The sequence below is a fragment of the Bombyx mandarina genome, chromosome 15 (genome assembly GCF_030267445.1).
Source record: "Bombyx mandarina strain Sakado chromosome 15, ASM3026744v2".
Lineage (NCBI taxonomy): Eukaryota > Metazoa > Arthropoda > Insecta > Lepidoptera > Bombycidae > Bombyx > Bombyx mandarina.
Genome location: NC_143221.1, coordinates 12,249,760 through 12,269,057, shown reverse-complemented (window position 1 = coordinate 12,269,057; position 19,298 = coordinate 12,249,760). Strand labels below are relative to the sequence as shown.

The window sequence follows — 19,298 nt, the reverse complement described above, 5'->3', positions numbered from 1 at the left end:
TGGTTATTATTTTGGCTTGTAGCGACGAAGTGACGTCTATGCCCGTGTTTAAATCTCGCAGGGTCTGTCACGAAATACGTTCGTAATCCATGTTTACGAACGACTTCTGTTAGGAAGAAATAACATTGTGTGATTTAAATTTAAATAACTTTTTTAAATTAAATAACTGGGGACAAATCACACACGGTCATCCAACCCCAAATTAGGATTCCTTGTATCGTATGTACCAGAGACTAAAAAAATATTAAATGCTTAAATATTTACACATATTTAAATATTGTCCTTGTAGGCTGACGAGCATACGGCCCTACTGATGGTGAGTGGTTACCGTCGCCCATGGACTTCAGCAATGCCAGGGGCAGAGCCAAGCCGCTGCCTGTCGCCGAGTACTCTCCGGAAGCCTCTTTTGAAGAAGGACATGTCACAGCGTTCGGGAAACACCGGGTGGAAGTTCGTTCTAAATGCGTCGCAGAAATGATGTCTGAAAATGCACTGAGAATGAATGAGTGTGGTTCCAGATTTAATGGATAAACTTTGCTTCAGGGGCAGGTGGTATGATGATCAAAACGAAATGATAGGATCATGTCAAATAATTCCTCGGAGGTCTCGCCCTTCGAAGTCTCTCCATAGACCTAAATGCTCCAAACGCTCCGTAAGAATAGGGTTATCAACAATCCGAGCGGCCCTCTTCTCTATGGAGTCAAATGGAAGTAAACGGTTGGTAAGTTTAATTGAGTTTAGTCTATTCCATTTACATATCTACATCTTTGGTAGTTATAATCAACTTAAAGAAAATGAAATTATTTATAAGACTGTCAGTAGAAGTTAATTACTAATATCATTCATTTAATAAGCTAAGTCTTTTGATTGTCAATATCTCCCAGGTAAATGATATCTCCTCATTTGTGTGTCATTGTCATAGGCTTGATCTTGATACTGAAATAAAGATTGAAGTGATTAATTTGATTGAGTGCGCGGAAAATAGAAATCGGAATAAATATATTCCTTTAAATTGATATATTTTTTCAACATAAACGATATCATTAGAGATCTGCATCTCATGTAGATTAAGAATTTTCTAGTTCAATTTTTTCTAAAAGAAGTCTCGATTAAAACTTAAAAATCTATATTAAATCGAATTATCGTCTGAAATCAAGAATTATAAAAAAAAGTTAATTATTGTTATTATTAAAAAACCTTAGAATTTCATTTAATGTTCTTAAAATCGATTTTATTCCTTTTTTATGTCCATGGACGAAAGTATCAACCTAGCGATGTTTTCTTGACATTGTTGACAAGCCCAACTTTGTGCTTAATTTGTCAAAACGTAAAACAGCTGCGCTAGTGTTCACTATTTATATCTTATAAACGAGAAGTTATGGAATTCATCGAACTTATTCATATTAACAAACTTAATGGAGTTATTCTTAAATATCCACGTCAAGATAATATAGACGGTACGGTGTGCATCACCGGACATCATCTTATATTGAGCTCCAGAAAAGAAGGCGTTCAGGAGTTATGGGTACAAAATTTCACTTCCAACAGTTCTGGATTGGCTTGGGCCAGATAACTAAAACTTTGAGTTCTGCTCAAAAACAGAGAGCAAACAATTAGCGATTTGTTAATTACGTGGTCTTCGAGGGTCGTTAATGCCTTGTTGCAATTAGAACTTAATAATCTTTAAATATTTTCAAAATTGTCGATTTGCATTTTATAATTAAATTTGCAAACATCCAGGGTAGATTTCACTTAAACCTTTATGATCATAGATAAGCAGTCAGCACCGATTTGGCTGTGCCCCTGGAATTGTCAATACCTATGAAATATAATAAGCACTTCCCATGAGATGGATATCTTGCTCATCAAACATTAGGTCATTTTTTTATATACATCACAATGAAATAAAATGTAGTCTAAGTTCTGTTTCTTGGGACATTTATTCCCTACTATATTTAATGTGAATTAACATTAGTCAATAAATATCAGTGACTCCCCCTTAGATAGCCCTGCTTACAAATAAAATAACTATATCTGGAAATCATTATGGTGTTCTGTAACTTATATATGTTAGTATATAAGTTATATATATTTATATGACATATAAGTATTTATTTTGCACAAACTATTAAACCTTTGCATAAATTAATACAAATACATGCAATAAGTTTTTATTTCAATATAAATGACCTGAATCATTTTAAGTTTAGTAGTTTTAAAGTTTGTGTGTTTATTTTTAGTTCTACAGTATATTTAATTAATGGAACAGTTTGTACAGTGTATTTCTTTTGACATTACAGTTACTGCACAAGAATATAGACAGCATAGAGAAAAAAGAAAACAAACCAAGCAGTGGCATCACACAGGGTGGTTCTCTGTTCCTCAAATGTAAAGACTTGAGAATTTTTCAACTGGATATTGCCAGTAGTACCGAATTAAATTTAATGGCACAGACCTTAGAGAATTTATCAAGTTTGCAAGATCCGAGTCTGTTTTACCCATTCTTTTATAGACATATGAATCCTATAGTTGAGAACGGATACTCTTTATATAGGTAAGTTAATTCAAAATACTGAAACATTTAAGAGAGCACTGATCTGAAGTGATATTCAAAAGCAAATTTTCATATTCAACTAGATGTTACTAAGCAAACTTTACAAGCACACCTAGTTATGTATTTACTGTAAATATATGGAATCCGTCTAAATATATTATGGAATAAATATCTATATCTATTGGAAGTATGTAGTGCACTACTGCAGATAAATCTATAGTTATATATTTAATGGTATTGGGGCATCTTGTGAACCCATATGGGACCATAACTCTGCTTATTTCTGGTGCAAAGCATTAGTGTTGTAATATAGAACTGAGACCTAGACCTCGTGTCTCAAAGTGAGTAGTGGTATTTATGTTGTTAATCTCAATGGTCGCCAGTTACTAGATAACATCAAACAACAATACAACAACAACAATAAAAAACAAATTGCAGCTATACCCCCAAAGAGATGTACTACTGTGTATTGCGATGACTACTAGATGTACTATACCTACTGTATATACCTTACATACCTAGGTACCTAGTGCATTAACATTCCCATCTTCTTAGCTAATACAAACCCTAAAAAATACAGTATAGAAGAAGAATTCACTAAAGTATTAGCAACGGAAGAGTGGAGAGTATCCAGAGCAAATCAAAATTACACAATGTGTTCAAGCTACGGTAAAGCTGTGGTTGTACCGAAAAACATAGATGATGAGACCCTAGTAGCTGCTGCTACGTTCCGTCAAGGAGGCAGGATTCCTGTCCTGTCATATAGGCACACTAATGGTGTAAGTTTATTTCCTATCCATTTAATCATGATTTGATTGATTTAGATCAAAATTCTTAATAAAGCATGAAATCAATATTTTAATGATATGAGTTTAATGGCCTGTATAAATGTTAATTTTTTTTGTAAAGTAACTGGGTTACTTTCTGTCTATTGTTTGATATGTGTTACTGTAAGGCCTTCAAGGTCCACAATTATCATTTCATCCATGATTCTCTATATATCTCTTTTTTAAACATGGTTGCTAAATATCATATTTATAGAAAAAAATGATATTTATATCCTATCTTCATTATATGTCTGTACTGGAATTTATTGAAAATATGAAATTTTAATTATCTAGGCAGTGTTGATGCGAGCTGGACAACCATTATATGGGCCTAAGCACCGTCGATGTAGACCCGATGAGGCGATACTAAATGCAGTTGTTGCTATAGGAACCAAAGGCGTTATATATGATTTACGAAGCACAAATTCCATTTCACAGCAACAGAGTAAAGGTAAACATAAACATCTTGAAGCAGAGTAAAATAAAACATTTTTCTATTCTATATGCTATTCTAAAAGCCCATAGACGTTCACTGCTGGACATAGGCCTCCCCCAAGCCTCGCCACAAAGACCGGTCCTGCTCTGCCTTAAGAGTTCAGTTGCATACACAACCAAAGTATAATTATATACATATATATCAAGATAGAACGAAATGGATAAATATATATATCTGTCAGAGGCGGATTATCCGTAAGGCAAACTAGGCACGTGATTACGGGCGTGTAGTTACAAGGGGCGCGCGAGCTCAGAATTTTTAAATAAATAAAGAAAATAACATATCGACGATTAAGAACTTAGGCTGATCTATGATCTAAATCTTCTGTCGTCCCTCTTGATTTCTTCACAGTTATAACGTCATATTTCATTCGCTTATTAGCGTAAGTACAAGGGTCCTGGTCTACTAAAGTCTAGGGTTTGATGATACAATGTCATTGTAATTCCAAAAACAATTAGTTAAAATTTATAGTAAAATATATAGTTTATGATGGCCATTTATGGCCGGTACAGGGGCGGCCGATAAAGTGATTGCCTAGGGCGCTCTGGACCTTTAATCCCCACTGATATCTGTGATAAAAATATTACAGGTGGTGGTACTGAAAATAATGCCAATTATTCTCAATGGAAAATATACAACAGATCAATGGATGAAGTGGACAACCAACAACTTTTGGAAAGCTATTCAAAACTCATTGAAGGTACAATAATATACCTAGTCTGGTCATAAATTCTGTCACATGTTTAATGTAAAATAATTGAAACAAGTTTATTCATTATGTAACCATTCATATACCAAAATGAACTTAACAAAACATAGAAAGAAAGTTTATTCAAAATGACCTCCGTGATTTTGAATACAGGCCTTCAATCTGCGCGGCCAGTCGTCTATCGCAGCACGAACGAGGTCCATGTCAATATCGGCGGCTGCCTTAATCAAGGATGTCTTGAGTGACTCCAAATTGGGATGAGGCTTTGAGCACGCCTTTTCCTCCGAGTGTTGCCATATCTTGTAATCTAACGGATTCAAATCTAGACTGGAGGAGGGCCAGTCTTCGTGCCGGATGAAGTCGATTTCACGCGCCGCCAGCCAGTCTTGTGTGCTCTTCGCTCTATGAGCTGGCGCCGAATCTTGTTGAAATACCCAGTGCCTGTTATTGAACATGGTATGAGAAACAGGTTCCACAAGGTTCGTCAGGATTGTATTTTGATACACAACTGCATTCGTTTTTACACCTTTCTCACAAAAATGTACCTCTGTTAAGCCCCAATAAGAAACTCCCAACCATACCTTGAGCGAGGATGGAAAATGACCTCGTTGGACACGCGGAATACGGTTGCTCGCTTCTTCACTACTGTGTACGTACACCTTATCATTTTGTTTGTTGTAGCTCTCTTCTACGGTAAAAATGTTTTCATCCGAAAAAAGAATTTCCCGATATTTTTTTCCCGCGTACCGCTTCAACAAAGCGCGGCATCTCTTCAGTCTCAGGTCCATTAGACGAGCATTCAAACGATGTCCTGTTTTTCTTCGATATGCCCGAAGCCCTAAGTCTTCATTTAACACCCTTTTCACCGTGGTTCTGCTTAACCCCATCTGAAGGGCCCACAGTTTCTGCTTACCTTTGGGATTTCTTTGAATTCGCGCCTTCACAGCTTTTTATCACTGCCGGAGTCCTAACAGACCGAGGGCGACCACTTCTTGACCTGTCATCTACACTAGAGTCTTCATTGTATCGTTTGATGGTACGATAAACGAACCTTTTGGTTATATTCAAATTTTTCAGTATGTTAAAAATTTGAATTGGCGCGTAACCGCAACGATGCAACGCAATAACTGCAACACGGTCTTCTTTAAGCGTCCACTCCATATTTAAAAATGAGTAAAATTCTAAAAGTATACATTTTTATTTTCATGAACAATTCGAAATTCGAATTCAATAAACTTTTTTGTGGCCAGCATTCTAAAAGAAAAGTTTTTACTGTGTGACAATACTTATGACCTGACTAGGTATTACCGACTTATAGAAAATCCGTGTTACCCATGTATGTTACTGCCTTATTAAAAACTAATTATAAATATAGTATGTCGAAAACAACCTTCTAAGCAAAGCGCTTTTATTGAGCTCCAGACATACCATAGCCTATATGATATGAAGCTCACTATGATATTTAAATTTTACACTAAAACTTACTTGCGGGAAAGAAACAACAAATTCCTTAATAGTCCCCAGCAAAACGTTGCAATGCTCATATCTCACAATTATAATCTAATTGGTCTTCGAGACACATAATGAAATTATTTATAGTCAAAATTCATTTTATTGACAATTTTCTTACAAGTGTGAAAAAATATTTTTTAAAAATTAATATAAATTAATTAATTAATCATTATAAATGAAAATAATTTTAATTGTAAAAGTTATTCATGGCTATTAAAAAAATGTCGCGGGCTTTAAGCGCAGCGACCGAATCAATAAATTCCGTAACGAAAATAAAACCTAACACCCCCACTCAGCCTACCATGTAGCTCGCGTTCAACTCATTTACACGTTGCGCTTGTGTAGTGCTTGTGAATAAGCGCGTGGCGTGACTTCCCACTTCATGCGCATCATAAAAATCAGCCCATCTCTCTCTCGCGCGGTCTAGCTTATGAGTGTGAAGGGGACAGTTAATGTTTTGCTTTTGTTAATGTTTATAAATATAGCGTGGTCTTATTTTATTATTATTTTAATATTACATTATTATTGTCTAATTATAATTGCATAAGTTGATAAAAAATGCTATGCAATAGCTTTACTGCGGCTGTCTCCGAGTGCCACACGTGTTTTTTTAGCACATTTTGAAGGTTTCATCCTGAGTCTGATTTTGTTAAATATATGTATATGGCAACAGTCAACAGCGCTGCTCTAGATAAACTGTTAATAATCCACTATATTTAATTAAACGTTAAATCATTGGTTAGCCGAAACATCAGTCGAAATTATATTACTAAAAAGAAGATATTATTATTCCTAATGTACTACCATGATCTCATTATTGACTCGTATATAAAAATTGTAATATGCTTTGTTAATTGTTCTTATTTAATGAATCCAGCGTGTAACGATCGCGAGATATCGTGTGACAAGTGGGTGTCCAAACTTGAATCTTGCGGTTGGCCAGAGAGCGTCAGGAATTCACTACACACGGCCTGTATCATAGCCCAGCACATACATCAGGTAATTGAAATCTAAAACACGAATACTAAATAATAAGGTGGAAGGCAGGAGGCGAAAAAAAACATTTAATAAATTCTTCTCTTCTTTCTTTCTTTCTTTCTTATTACCCTCTGCCGGGGTGTAGGGCTCGATTCAAATTCTTCCATTTGCATCTACATAAACAAATAAAGTTAATAATCGGTTACATTAACTTAAGTTGACATTTGACAATACATGGATTGTACGGTGTTGCCATTTTAGTGCTGAAATCTTGCAGTCCCATAATTATGTGTATTTAGTAACTTTATTAATTATTAGTTATTGATCAAAATAATATTACGGAACCCGGCGAATAGGTAATATTGCACCTTTAGAAAGAGACAGTCGGCTTCCGATAGCGGTATCTCCGTCGCGATCTATGTGACGTCAGTCGTTGTTCAAGTCTGGCAATGTGCGGTCCTACATAGTAGATAACCTCAGTACATCGTGCGACCTAGATAACGCTCTACGAATCCGAAATCAACCGACTGTCTCTTTCGAAAGTTCGATGTGCGATATTTATCGCCGGTAATCAACTAGCTCATTCAGTAAACTTCAAAACTGTGTCATTAATATTTGATTAAGGATATTCTGTTATATTATACAGTTGTGTAATTGCAGAAGGCGGAACCGGTTTTAGTTCACGGCACCCGTGGGGAAGACGCGACGTTGTTAGTTTGTTCATTAGTACAGATCATACTCAATCCAGACTGCAGAACGATTAGAGGGTAAGAATATATCCTCGACATAGTCTATTAGCGAAATATCACTTAAAATGGTGGTAGGGCCTCTTGTGAGTTCGAACGGATCGGTACCACCACCCTGCCTATTTCTGCCGTGAAGCAGCAATGCGTTTCGGTTTGAAGGATGGGGCAGCCGTTGTAACTATACTGAGACCTTACAACTTATATCTCAAGGTGGGTGGTGCATTTACGTTGTAGATGTCTATGGGCTCCAGTAACCACTTAACACCAGGTGGGCTGTAGCTCGTTCATCTATCTAATCAATAAAAAAAAAGAAAATAAATAGTATCGTTAAGAATAAATGCATTAAAAAAATCCTGTCTAATAATATTTATAGCAATATGTTCCGATGTAAACCAGAATTAAAATGCGCACGAGTGCGAAAACGACTGATCAAATGCAAAACGTCAATAAACATTAAACAAGCGTAGTTTTGTTTTTGCTTATGATCAATAATTATTGATCAATGTAGAGATTTATTCTACGGATTTAAAAGTATAAAAATAGATTTTTGTTTAGATATAATGTTTTATATTGATTTTAAAATCCATTAATTAAATATGTTAATATATTTTGCTACTTTTTTTGCAATATAATGTATTTTTGAAGAAGATTTAATGTGGATTGTTGAAAATATAAATATATTTTACCTATGGCAACTCCTTCAATATTATCAATGTAGCTTAGTCATGCTAATTTCTTTTTATTTATGATTTTAATTAGCCCACCATTAAAATACCCTTAAATTATATGTTAAGTATGTAAAAATGAATTTTTTTTCTATAGATATTTCATTCGTGTCCTTGAGAGCACTAGTAGCTGGACCGAAAATGGCCCATGTCCTTTCAGGCTCCAAGCGTTGATAGAGCGGGAGTGGCTGCAGGCTGGTCACCCGTTCGGCGCGCGTCACCGCTGCGGGCCGTACGCGGCGGGCGCTCCTCGCGCCGCCCCCACGTTCCTGCTGTTCCTGGACTGCGCGCGGCAGTTCCTCGAGCAGTTCCCGTGCAGCTTCGAATACCGACAGTCCTATCTGATAACGCTCTTCGAACATTCGTATGCCAGTCAGTTCGGTGAGTGCCGTGCTACCTACCTACTGATATGTAATATTATAAAATGCTATTAAATTCTTTAAGAACACGCATCGATAGATCAATCTTAGAAATCGACAATTAAACAGTCTAACTATAATAAAATTATTCAGTTCAGATTTAACAATTTTAAAAATAATTTTGTAATAATATTCCATATCAATATAATGAAATTTAAAATAATTGTAATCAATATAATGAATAATGAAAAATTATTGAAGCGTCGAAAATCAGTTGTCTACCGTATGACGTGATTAAATCTTACCAACGCATAGAACATACGACCTTTGTCTTTGCAACGAAATTTTAATTTTTTTTTATTGCTTTGATGTGTGGACGAGTTCACGGCCCACCTGGTGTTAAGTGGTTATCGAAACCCATAAGCATTTACAACCCACCCACCTTGCTTGTAAATGCCGCCACCCACCTTGAGACATGAGGTCTAAGGTTTCAGTTTTTACAAAACAACGGCTACCCCTGTCTCTAAACCCCCTTTTCTATTAGTGGGGGGCTGCGCTCCCCCAAACCCCCGCCAGGGCTTCGCCCCTGGACCCCGGCTCGGTACTCCACGGGTGCTAAGTTTTTTACAATGTCGAACTTTCGGCCTGGTAGGAGAAAAAATAGTATGTGCACCGCGGAAAGTAAGTACTTTCTCCCTTGGTACACAATGTACTATTCCTACCTAAGCTGATGGTCTTAAGAAACCATATCAACGTCACCGGTCGAGTAGTTAAGCTCACGGGATTTAAACCTGACGTTGACCAAACACGAACCCTAGCAAGAGTCGTGCTTCGCAGAATCTACCACCTGATCTGAAGATCCGACGAGAAACTCAGTGGGCTGTGTCTGTGGGTTAATTTACTCGTCGAGCCAGTTTAGCTCTTAGTCGTACAAACAAAAGTAAAAATAATAATAATATTAATATCAGGTACGTTCCTCTGCGACACGGATCAAGAGCGGCAGTCCCGGGGCGTGTACACCCAGACCACGAGCGTGTGGTCGTGGCTGAACCAGCCGGGCGAGCTGCCCAAGTACATCAACCCGCTATACGATCCGACGCCGTCCGTCATATGGCCTTCGGTCGCCCCGATGAGCTACGTCATTTGGGAAGGTGAATATATAAAAATTATTTTCAATATATTTTTTGGAACGAAGTTCCTTATGGGACGATGCAGAGGGGTACCCTGACCGGGAAAAAACGTCCGTAACGTAAGATTTTTATTATTAATGTACACAGTGTACGACTTAACTTTATAATAACGTACAAAAAATAACAATTTTTTTTATCATTCATTAACCACGATCTCAGAGCGTTCGTTTGCGCAATACACTAATTCTTATGCAAACAGCCGTGAATGAAGTGTACCACAATAAGTTGGCACGTTACCGAATGACCGTGGGTTGTTGCGAAACCTCCAGTTTTATTTTCTTTATACCTCAAATAGAACTTAAAATTAATATTTTTATAATAAGGAACTTCGTTCCTATCCGGTATCCCACGACACCACATATCTTTTTTTTGCTTGGATGGGTGGACGAGCTCACAGCCCGCCTGGTGTTAAGTGGTTACTGGAGCCCATAGACGTCTAAAACATAAATGTGGCCACCCACCTTGAGATATGTGTTCTAAGGTCTCAGTATAGTTACAAGTAGAGTATAGTTCGCTTAACAATCGAAATTCGACCATAATGACACATCAAGATTTAGATACATTTTATTTATTAAGGTTTTCTCTTTGGTCTCGTTATTGATAATCTAAGAAAACTGTAACTTGACATGCTCGTGAAAGTCAAATGAAAATCAGCTGATGAATCGAAGACAAAATGACATATACGTAGGATTGATAAGAACGGAACGTATGAAAAGAGCGTGGAACGGAGCGTTAAGACGTGAGTGAGAGAAAGGGGTAAGAAAGGAAAAGAGAATGACAGAGAAAAACATGATGGCGAAGACGATTGAATGAGCAGAGCGTCAAAACGCTCAGATAATTTTTAATTATTATATTTTAATACAGAAGATTTGTGAAAGAACTATAAACGTGCAAAAAGGGAATAATCTTATTTTATGTGCCACGGTCTCAATTCTACATATTATTATATAGCTTATTGGTCATGTTCCTTTTTTTTAATGCATAATTCATTTCCCACCAAAATATTGATCGGCTACATTAAATCTTATAAATACCTACTAGAAAAAAAAGGAAGAAAAACGAGTCGCTTCACGAACAGTTCATATCTATGAAATTGGTACTTACTGTCTTTTTCTATTTAAGTGCGGTGGTGTTAAAAAACAAGCCATCAAATCTATAGACTTATCGATATTTTAAATGTTCGTTTACAGAGCTCTACCTACGCTGGATGATCGAGCAAAACACCGAGGACCGCGAGGAACAGTACAAAGTGATCAGATCCAGGGAGCAGAAGCTGCGGTCGCAGGCTCAACAACTCAGACGGGAGCTCTTCGACTTGGCTCAACAATATTACGAACCTAAACAGGAGACGTGCGATAAGTAATCATGTCTACTGGTTTTTTTAAATGGTTTTTATGAAGGGGTAACTAAGACCTTTAAGTCATGTCTTAATTTATATTGTTATTTTTATGAAAAAATGATAATATGGAGTGAAATGAAATAAAGATGATTAATTTGAGACATTAATCAACTGGGATGAAATGAAATGAAATTAGATGATATGGGATGAAGTATAATCCCAGTAAAATGGTGGTCATTTGCTGAGATTTTTTCAGTGGACTTTTTGGAGGATCCGGGGAAGTTACGTCCAGCGGCTTTGTTTCATTTTCCCACATTTGTGCACTTTCACAGATATTAAACGGTTAATAAACCACCGTTATTACACATTTAAACCTGCAGGAAAACTAAATAGACAAAATAAAACAAATCACACAACTTCACTCCTCGCGTTCTCGCCAAAAAGTTCCTCTCTCTCTGCTGGTAACTGAATCAGCCATGCTAATTTGTCAAAAATATGATATGCAAAGGAAAGTCGTAGGACGCGGATTGGCTGTGCCCCTGGCATTGTTGATGTCCACGAGCGACGGTGGCAATTTACCATTGGTTACGCTCGTCTCACAATTATAATAGTAACAAAGGCCTATCAAAACTGGTAGGGTCTTTTCGTATGTTATATCGTATACGTTACTTTATGTACAGCAAGTATCGATTTTTGAAAGCTGCATCAAAATCAAAAGGTGAATCAAAAAATGAATAGCTATCTCTTTCGCACGCCCGCACTTGTAACCGTGACGTCATGAATTACGATTACATTATGATACCTATAATTGCACTATCTAATTTAATGTTCATCGAAACTGTCTTATCATGTTCTTGATATTTTAGACTTTTGAAAACAACTTTTTCAATATAATGTTTAAGAACAAAAAAAAATCCCTACTATTTTGTAATCTTAGACCTCTATTTTAAATTACGGAAAAACTACTATTCAATTAAATGTTGATCGATAACTGGGTCGACAACAGGGTTTCCTGTCTACATGATTATTTAATTAAATTTCGCACTTGATAATAACCGAGCTTTGCTCGGCTTTTTTTTTTATAACGTCATCTTGTTGTGTCTTTAAAGCAGTAAAACTAGTATTATTATTCGCCAATAGATGTCGGGAAGAGTCATAAAGTTGATTATCGATAAAATTGATTATTGAAAACACGAATAAAACAACATTTTCTGAAAATAAATCGTAGCTAGATCGATTTATCGCCCCCGAAATCCCCTGTGTACTAAATTTTATGAAATTCGTTGGAGCCGTTTCCGAGATTCAGATTATATATATATATATATACAAGAATTGCTCGTTTAAAGGTATAAGATATTACTTATACTTATACTACTTAATGATTTTGATTCAACATCGATATATTGTATGTGAGAAGAAAATTGTAGAACCGATATTGCATCGCCTGTTAATGTTGTCAATTTTAAATATATCCTACAAAGCCGTTCTCGTTCTGAAAGGAATAGAGACAGAAAAATAAAATCATTTGCCTTGTAACGTGGCCAGAAAATATCAAGGGTATTTTGATCTTTATTTAGCTAGTCAATAGGGTTCATTGCGGCCTAAACGTTCCTTATACATAAGATATAATCGTTTAATAGATTTCTATAATACGATGTTTTATAGTAATAACGTAATGGTTTCTTTGAGTGGTTTCTTTGAAAGTATAGTTGCAACGGCTGCTCCACCCTTCAAACCGAAACGCATTACTGCTTCACAGCCGAAATAGGCAGGATGGTAGTAGCTACCCGCGCGGACTCACAAGAGGTCCTACCACCAGTAAAAATTAAACAAACACAATAGTGACAACTATATAATAATACTATGTTTGAATGATACGACTGAATAAATGAAATATGATTCATTAAAACAATACGATACTTTCATAATAGAGTAATCTGAATTTTTTAATAAGTTTAAAAAGAGATTTTTAAGTAGAAAATGAAGCCTTACTATGTTTGTTAAGGCACTGCGAATTTATTTGTTTTATACATGTAGCATTTTAAGAAAACTACTCATTAAGTACCTACCTAAATCAAGTTTTAATGTATAAAAATTAAATTTTAAAATATTTTTCTATATTTTATTTTAGTGCATCTCATATTAGTATTACTTACATAATAATATAATATATCCATATTATCATTATATTATTTTTAATGTACCAAGAAGAAAGCTTCAGTCTTACTGTGTTAACAAATTTAAATATACAAATTAAAAAGAATAAATGTATTTTTCCAAAACTGATAAACGATGTTAAGGTATTTGGCATTATGTATCGAGGGATGACGGCTGTTTGGTTTTTAGTGACATTTATGCAACTTTACAGGAGTCATTTAAAGTTTAAAATTTGGAAAAAAAATCTTAACACGAAAAACTGCTTCAGCTATTTGAATGGAAAAAACATAATTGAAGTTCAATTAAAAACATCGAATTACTGATGCTAATCTATACTTCTATACTAATACTTATATTATAAAGAGGAAAGATTTGTTGTTTATTTGTATTGAATAGGCTCCGAAACTACTGAACCGATTTGAAAAATTCTTTCACTGTTTGTAAGCAACACTATTCCCGAGTGACATAGGCTATAATCTTTTTTGAAAAAATCAGGGATCCTTACTAATACTCCAATAATATAACCCAAGGTGTAAAAAAAATACTTAAAATATTCTTTACATCGCGTGCCGTGCGAATACTATTGATGATAGAATAAAATAATGTGCTACGACTTTGTAGAACACAATATTATTTACAAAAAGTGTTGCGACAGCATAATATGTCTAACTATTATAGTTATGCCGCAATAAGTTTTCTTTTATTTAAAAAAATAAAACAACGTCGTTGAAATTTTTGTCAAAGACCCGAGCGGAGCCGGAGCGGGCCGCTAATACCAAATAAAACGGACCTTTAATTACAAATATAAATGGCGCGTGTTAAGCGAAATGTCGCTTAAACCAAATAGCCTTTCACCCCTCGATAATATAATTACGGCACAAAAAAATCATTGATACGAACATTGCTATTATTGCCATATATTTTAATGGCAATAGTAGTAAATTTTTTTTTTTATAGTTTAGTCTTTGACAAAGTAATATCGTTTAACAATAATACACATGAAACACTTAATCTTCAATGAAGACAAATTAATATTGTAAATAGTCATATATTCGTGTATCAAGAAGATTATTTAGATTATTACATTTAAGATACACACTAGACCATGACATTTTTTTTGATAACGCCATCTTGTGTCTTTAAAGCGGTTAGTTGCCCTCAATTAAGGAAAATAGTGTTATTATTCGCTAATAGATGTCGGGAAGAGTTGATTATTGAAAACACGAATAAAAGAACATTTAGAACATTTTCTGAAAATAAATCGTAGCTAGATCGATTTATCACCCCCGAAATCCCCTGTATACTAAATTTTATGAAAATCGTTGGAGCCGTTTCCGAGATTTAGATTATATACATATATATTAATATACGAGAAATGCTCGTTTAAAGGTATAAGATTTAACAAGATATACATTTAAGATGTCACCTCAAAGTATTGGCCTCAAATGATGTCAATTTATAACACCAGCTATTAATAGTATTTAGTGAGCTAATGAAATTAATATTGAATTTCATTAAACGAGCTATGCACTTTATGTAGCTTGATAAGATTATTGTAAATATAATTTAAAATTATATTGAATAGAAATGCTAATGCTACCACATGTTCAGAATATTTTTCATATTAGATATGGGTAAATGTACAAATTTTAATTTACCACAATGTTTTTAAAATATTTATGTTCGATTAAATGGTTATAGTGGGTGAAGTTTGATCAATTAAATCGTTTTGTAAGGATGATATTCCTTTTTGTGTGACTTGACTGAGTCAATATATTTGTTAGAGATATGTATTTGGTAATCGTTTTCCTGGATGTATATGATAAGAAAGTAAATAGCTTCGAGATGTGAAATGGTATGTACGATTTGAAATACAGGATTCATAACTCCTATATTTATTTAATATATTTATAATTTAATATATTTCAATTACGTGTCAAGTTGTTTGTCCGCGATGGATACCTAAACTACTGAACCGATTTTAATTATAATTTTTATATAATATGTGCTTTGTTCCAACTTAGACCATAGGATGGTTTTAATTTCGATTAATGGTCGCAATATTTATTAATTAACAATAATGATTTCTTATGTTGATTATTGTTATTAATTGTAAGTTTCATAAGTCTAAAACAAATGGCGCCTTCAATCAGTTTTTACAAACAGTTTTAATACTGTCTGACTTTAATATCTCATAGATGGCGCTGTGTTAAAAAATACCAACGTTCCACATAAGCTACAATTTAATGGCATAAACGCCACGTGTTGTTGAGGCTAAAGTATAAGTGAAATTTATTTCGTAGTAAACGCAATACAGTGAAATCCAATTATTCTTACTTTGTTATTTTTTGGTATTAGCATAGCCGGCCACGTGTTATTTAGAAACAAAAACCTTAGCCACAGCAACGTGTGGCCGGGTCTGCTAGTAATATAATAAATATAGGGTTTATTTTTGTTTTTAAGTTAACATATTACAATAATAATGTTTTATAGTTACCGGATACCAGACATTGAACTTAATGTCAAAAGTATATACATTTCTTTACTTGCATAAATCAAATTCATGAATAGTAAAATTACGGGATGATTTTATGTTTATATAATCTTATTTTAATTAATGTGCAATTTTTTATTTTTATGCTAAATTATTACATATGCAATGTGTTTAGATTTCAATATTCAATTATTTAATTCAATTATACTATAGAACTATGTGAACTAACTTACCGAGTGGTATGGTGTAATATTAAAAATATCTGAAATGTAATAAATTTTATTTTCTTGTGAATACATAATGTAAATTATATCGTTTGAATCATGAATTAGAGAAAAAAAATATTAAGAAAAATGATCTACTTTTACATTCTTATAAGGTTTCACAAAATCAAATATATACTTATGAAATTAAATTTTAATTTGCATTAAGTTAATGAATAATTAATAACGTGTTAATATGTGATCTACAGAAAGCTACGAGAAAGCTCTCTATGTGTTATAGTAACTTTTTAATTTGGATTCTTGATTATATACAAATATGTACATCCAATTTTTCTTTAATATAAAATAAATACAGGAATAGAAATAGTGCGGCCTAGTCCTTAAGTAAAATTAGGAATTTTTTATTACTATGATTAATTGTACGGTTATTATATTATCATAATTGAGTGCCGATAAATTACAAAAGAAAAGTTATCCTTGTAAATTCCTTGTGTTTTATTGTATTGTATTTCGATATTTATTTGAAATCCGTGAATACAGACCAAATTTTTGACAATTTTTTTTATGTAAATTTAAAATGTGTTTGTCAATTAAAATTGACGATCCGACTAATGTGTTTTAGATTTAATCTGTACCGTGCCGATAAATAAAAAAGTAAAAGAAACGCGAAGCAGACAAATCATTCTCTATAGCTTTTTTCCTGCATATTTACTGGTAGCCCGAAGGATTATTCTAGTATCTCGCGGACTGGTAGATGAGCTCACGGGCTCAACTTTACTTTACTTTACTTTAATTACTGGTGGTAGGACCTCTTGTGAGTCCGCACGGGTAGGTACCACCGCCCCGCCTATTTCTGCCGTGAAGCAGTAATGCGTTTCGGTTTGAAGGGTGGGGCAGCCGTTGTGACTATACTGAGATCTTAGAACTATATCTCAAGGTGTGTGGCGCATTTACGTTGTAGATGTCTATGGGCTCCAGTAACCACTTAACACCAGGTGGGCTGTGAGCTCGTCCACACATCTAAGCAATAAAAAAAATAAAAAAAAACTTGATGGAATTTGCTAACACTAGCCCTAGCAAGAGCAGTACTCTGTAGAATTTACCACCGGATCTGAGATCTTAGAACTCATATCTCAAGGCGAGTGGCGGCATTTACGTTGGAGATGTCTATGGGCTCCGGTAACCACTTAACACCCGGTGGGCTGTGAACTCGTCCACCTAACTGAGCAACAAATATGTTTCGTTGACGGCGGCTTTAGAGTTGCCCGTCGCCTGCGTGGGATATGGGAGACCACAAAATAACTGGCTTTCAACTGGATCACGTGTAATACTAAGACAAGTAAAATAAAATGACACTTCATTTGCCTAAGAATTCACATACGCAAGTCGTAATTTTTTGCTTGTTCTGACACAACGTAATATATCATTAACTAGCGACCCGCCCTCGCTTCGCTTCGGAAACATTATTATTAATAGCAGAGTCCCGCGATGTTACCCGCAGCTATTGTCGTAACGCGGGTGACGCCGCGGGGCGAAGCTAGTCTAAAAAAGCGTAAGTTACTCTTTAGATCATCAGCTATCTATCAGTGAAAGTCTCGTCAAAATCGGTTCAACCGTTCCAGAGATTAGCCGGAACAAACAAACAGACAGACAGACAAAAATTAAAAAAAAATGTTATTTTGGTGTATGTACCGTATATTCATATGCACGTAGTAAAAAGCGGTTATTTCAATGTTACAAATAGACACTCCAATTTTATTTATCTATACTAATATTATAAAGAGGAAAGATTTGTTTGTTTGTTTGTTTCGAATAGGCTCCGAAACAACTGGACCGATTTGAAAAATTCTTTTTCCATTAGAAGCCGACATTGTCCCTGATGAACATAGGATACTTTTTTTTTTATTTTTTTTTATTTTATTTTTTTGGTTTCATGTGTGTTTTAATGTTTCCGAAGCGAAGCGAGGGCGGGTCGCTAGTATGTATAGATAATAATTCCATTTGACCATTTATTTCACTACAATTTACCACACTTTTTGGTTCCTCGATTCAAAACGCTATAGCGTTGGAATCTTAACATCATCCAAGCGCTAATAGCCCTATCAGAACGCGCATGTAATGATAGAGTTGATTGTTCGACAGAAAAATGTGTATGTGGTATCATAGCGTGCAAGGGAGAAGTGTATAGATCTCTAACGTGTTTCATTTCAAATTCAGATTGGAACAAAACACGTTAGAGATCTATATCTAACGTGTTTTGTTCCAATCTGAATTTATTCAAGTAGCCATAGCGCTTATATCTTCAAAGCCGAAGATATTTGAAAGAAAAAAAATCTTAAAAGTGTTCCTTTACTTAAGTATAAGTCCTTTATTTAAAGGCTTAAATATAAATAGGTCTTAGATTGAACCATGTAATCATAAGCAAACTACATCACGATTCACAGCTGACAATTTTGCGACTTCCAGAAGTAAGTGCGAATACCATTTATTTTTGTTTGCCTAAAACGTTTACGTAACATGGAATTTAATATCGTTCTTTTAGGTATTGTCATTAAAACGGTAAACCTGAAGTTACTGTGAAAACAATCACGTCAAATCAATTTTAATGTATAAACTAACGATTTTAAAGTAACTTACTCGCTTAATAGACTGTTAAACGTTATTTTCTATGGTGAAATGCAGAAGCTAGTTTATCGAGTCGATGACATTAGGCGACGGAGCGGATAAAAACACCTGCGATTTCCAAGTACGGCAATAATTAGGTATGCAATGCAACGATGACTTTGTTGGTCATTCAATTGATATATTTTTACTGAAGGTAGGTGCCGGTACAGTCGAAACCAAATGCTTTTCGTATTAAAAGTAACTAGATGATGACCGAGCTTTGATCGTTTTTTTTTTATAACGCCGTCTTGTTGTGTCTTTAAAGCGGTTAGTTGCCCTCAATTAACAAAAATAGTATTAGGTATTATTGGCCAATAGATGTTG

General features: G+C 34.7%; 1 protein-coding gene across 1 annotated transcript; it reads left to right on the top strand.

The window, feature by feature from the left end:
* The first annotated feature begins 1,272 nt into the window (after nt 1–1,272).
* LOC149501509 (myotubularin-related protein 9) lies at nt 1,273–13,013 on the top strand. The gene is made up of 10 exons (XM_089733059.1): nt 1,273–1,525; nt 2,301–2,554; nt 3,135–3,333; nt 3,676–3,832; nt 4,467–4,577; nt 6,976–7,097; nt 7,737–7,843; nt 8,708–8,928; nt 9,875–10,057; nt 11,287–13,013. The coding sequence occupies exons 1-10, from the start codon at nt 1,379–1,381 to the stop codon at nt 11,457–11,459; spliced, it is 1,674 nt and encodes a 557-aa protein (XP_089589185.1). The 5' UTR covers nt 1,273–1,378; the 3' UTR covers nt 11,460–13,013.
* Nucleotides 13,014–19,298: the final 6,285 nt, after the last annotated feature.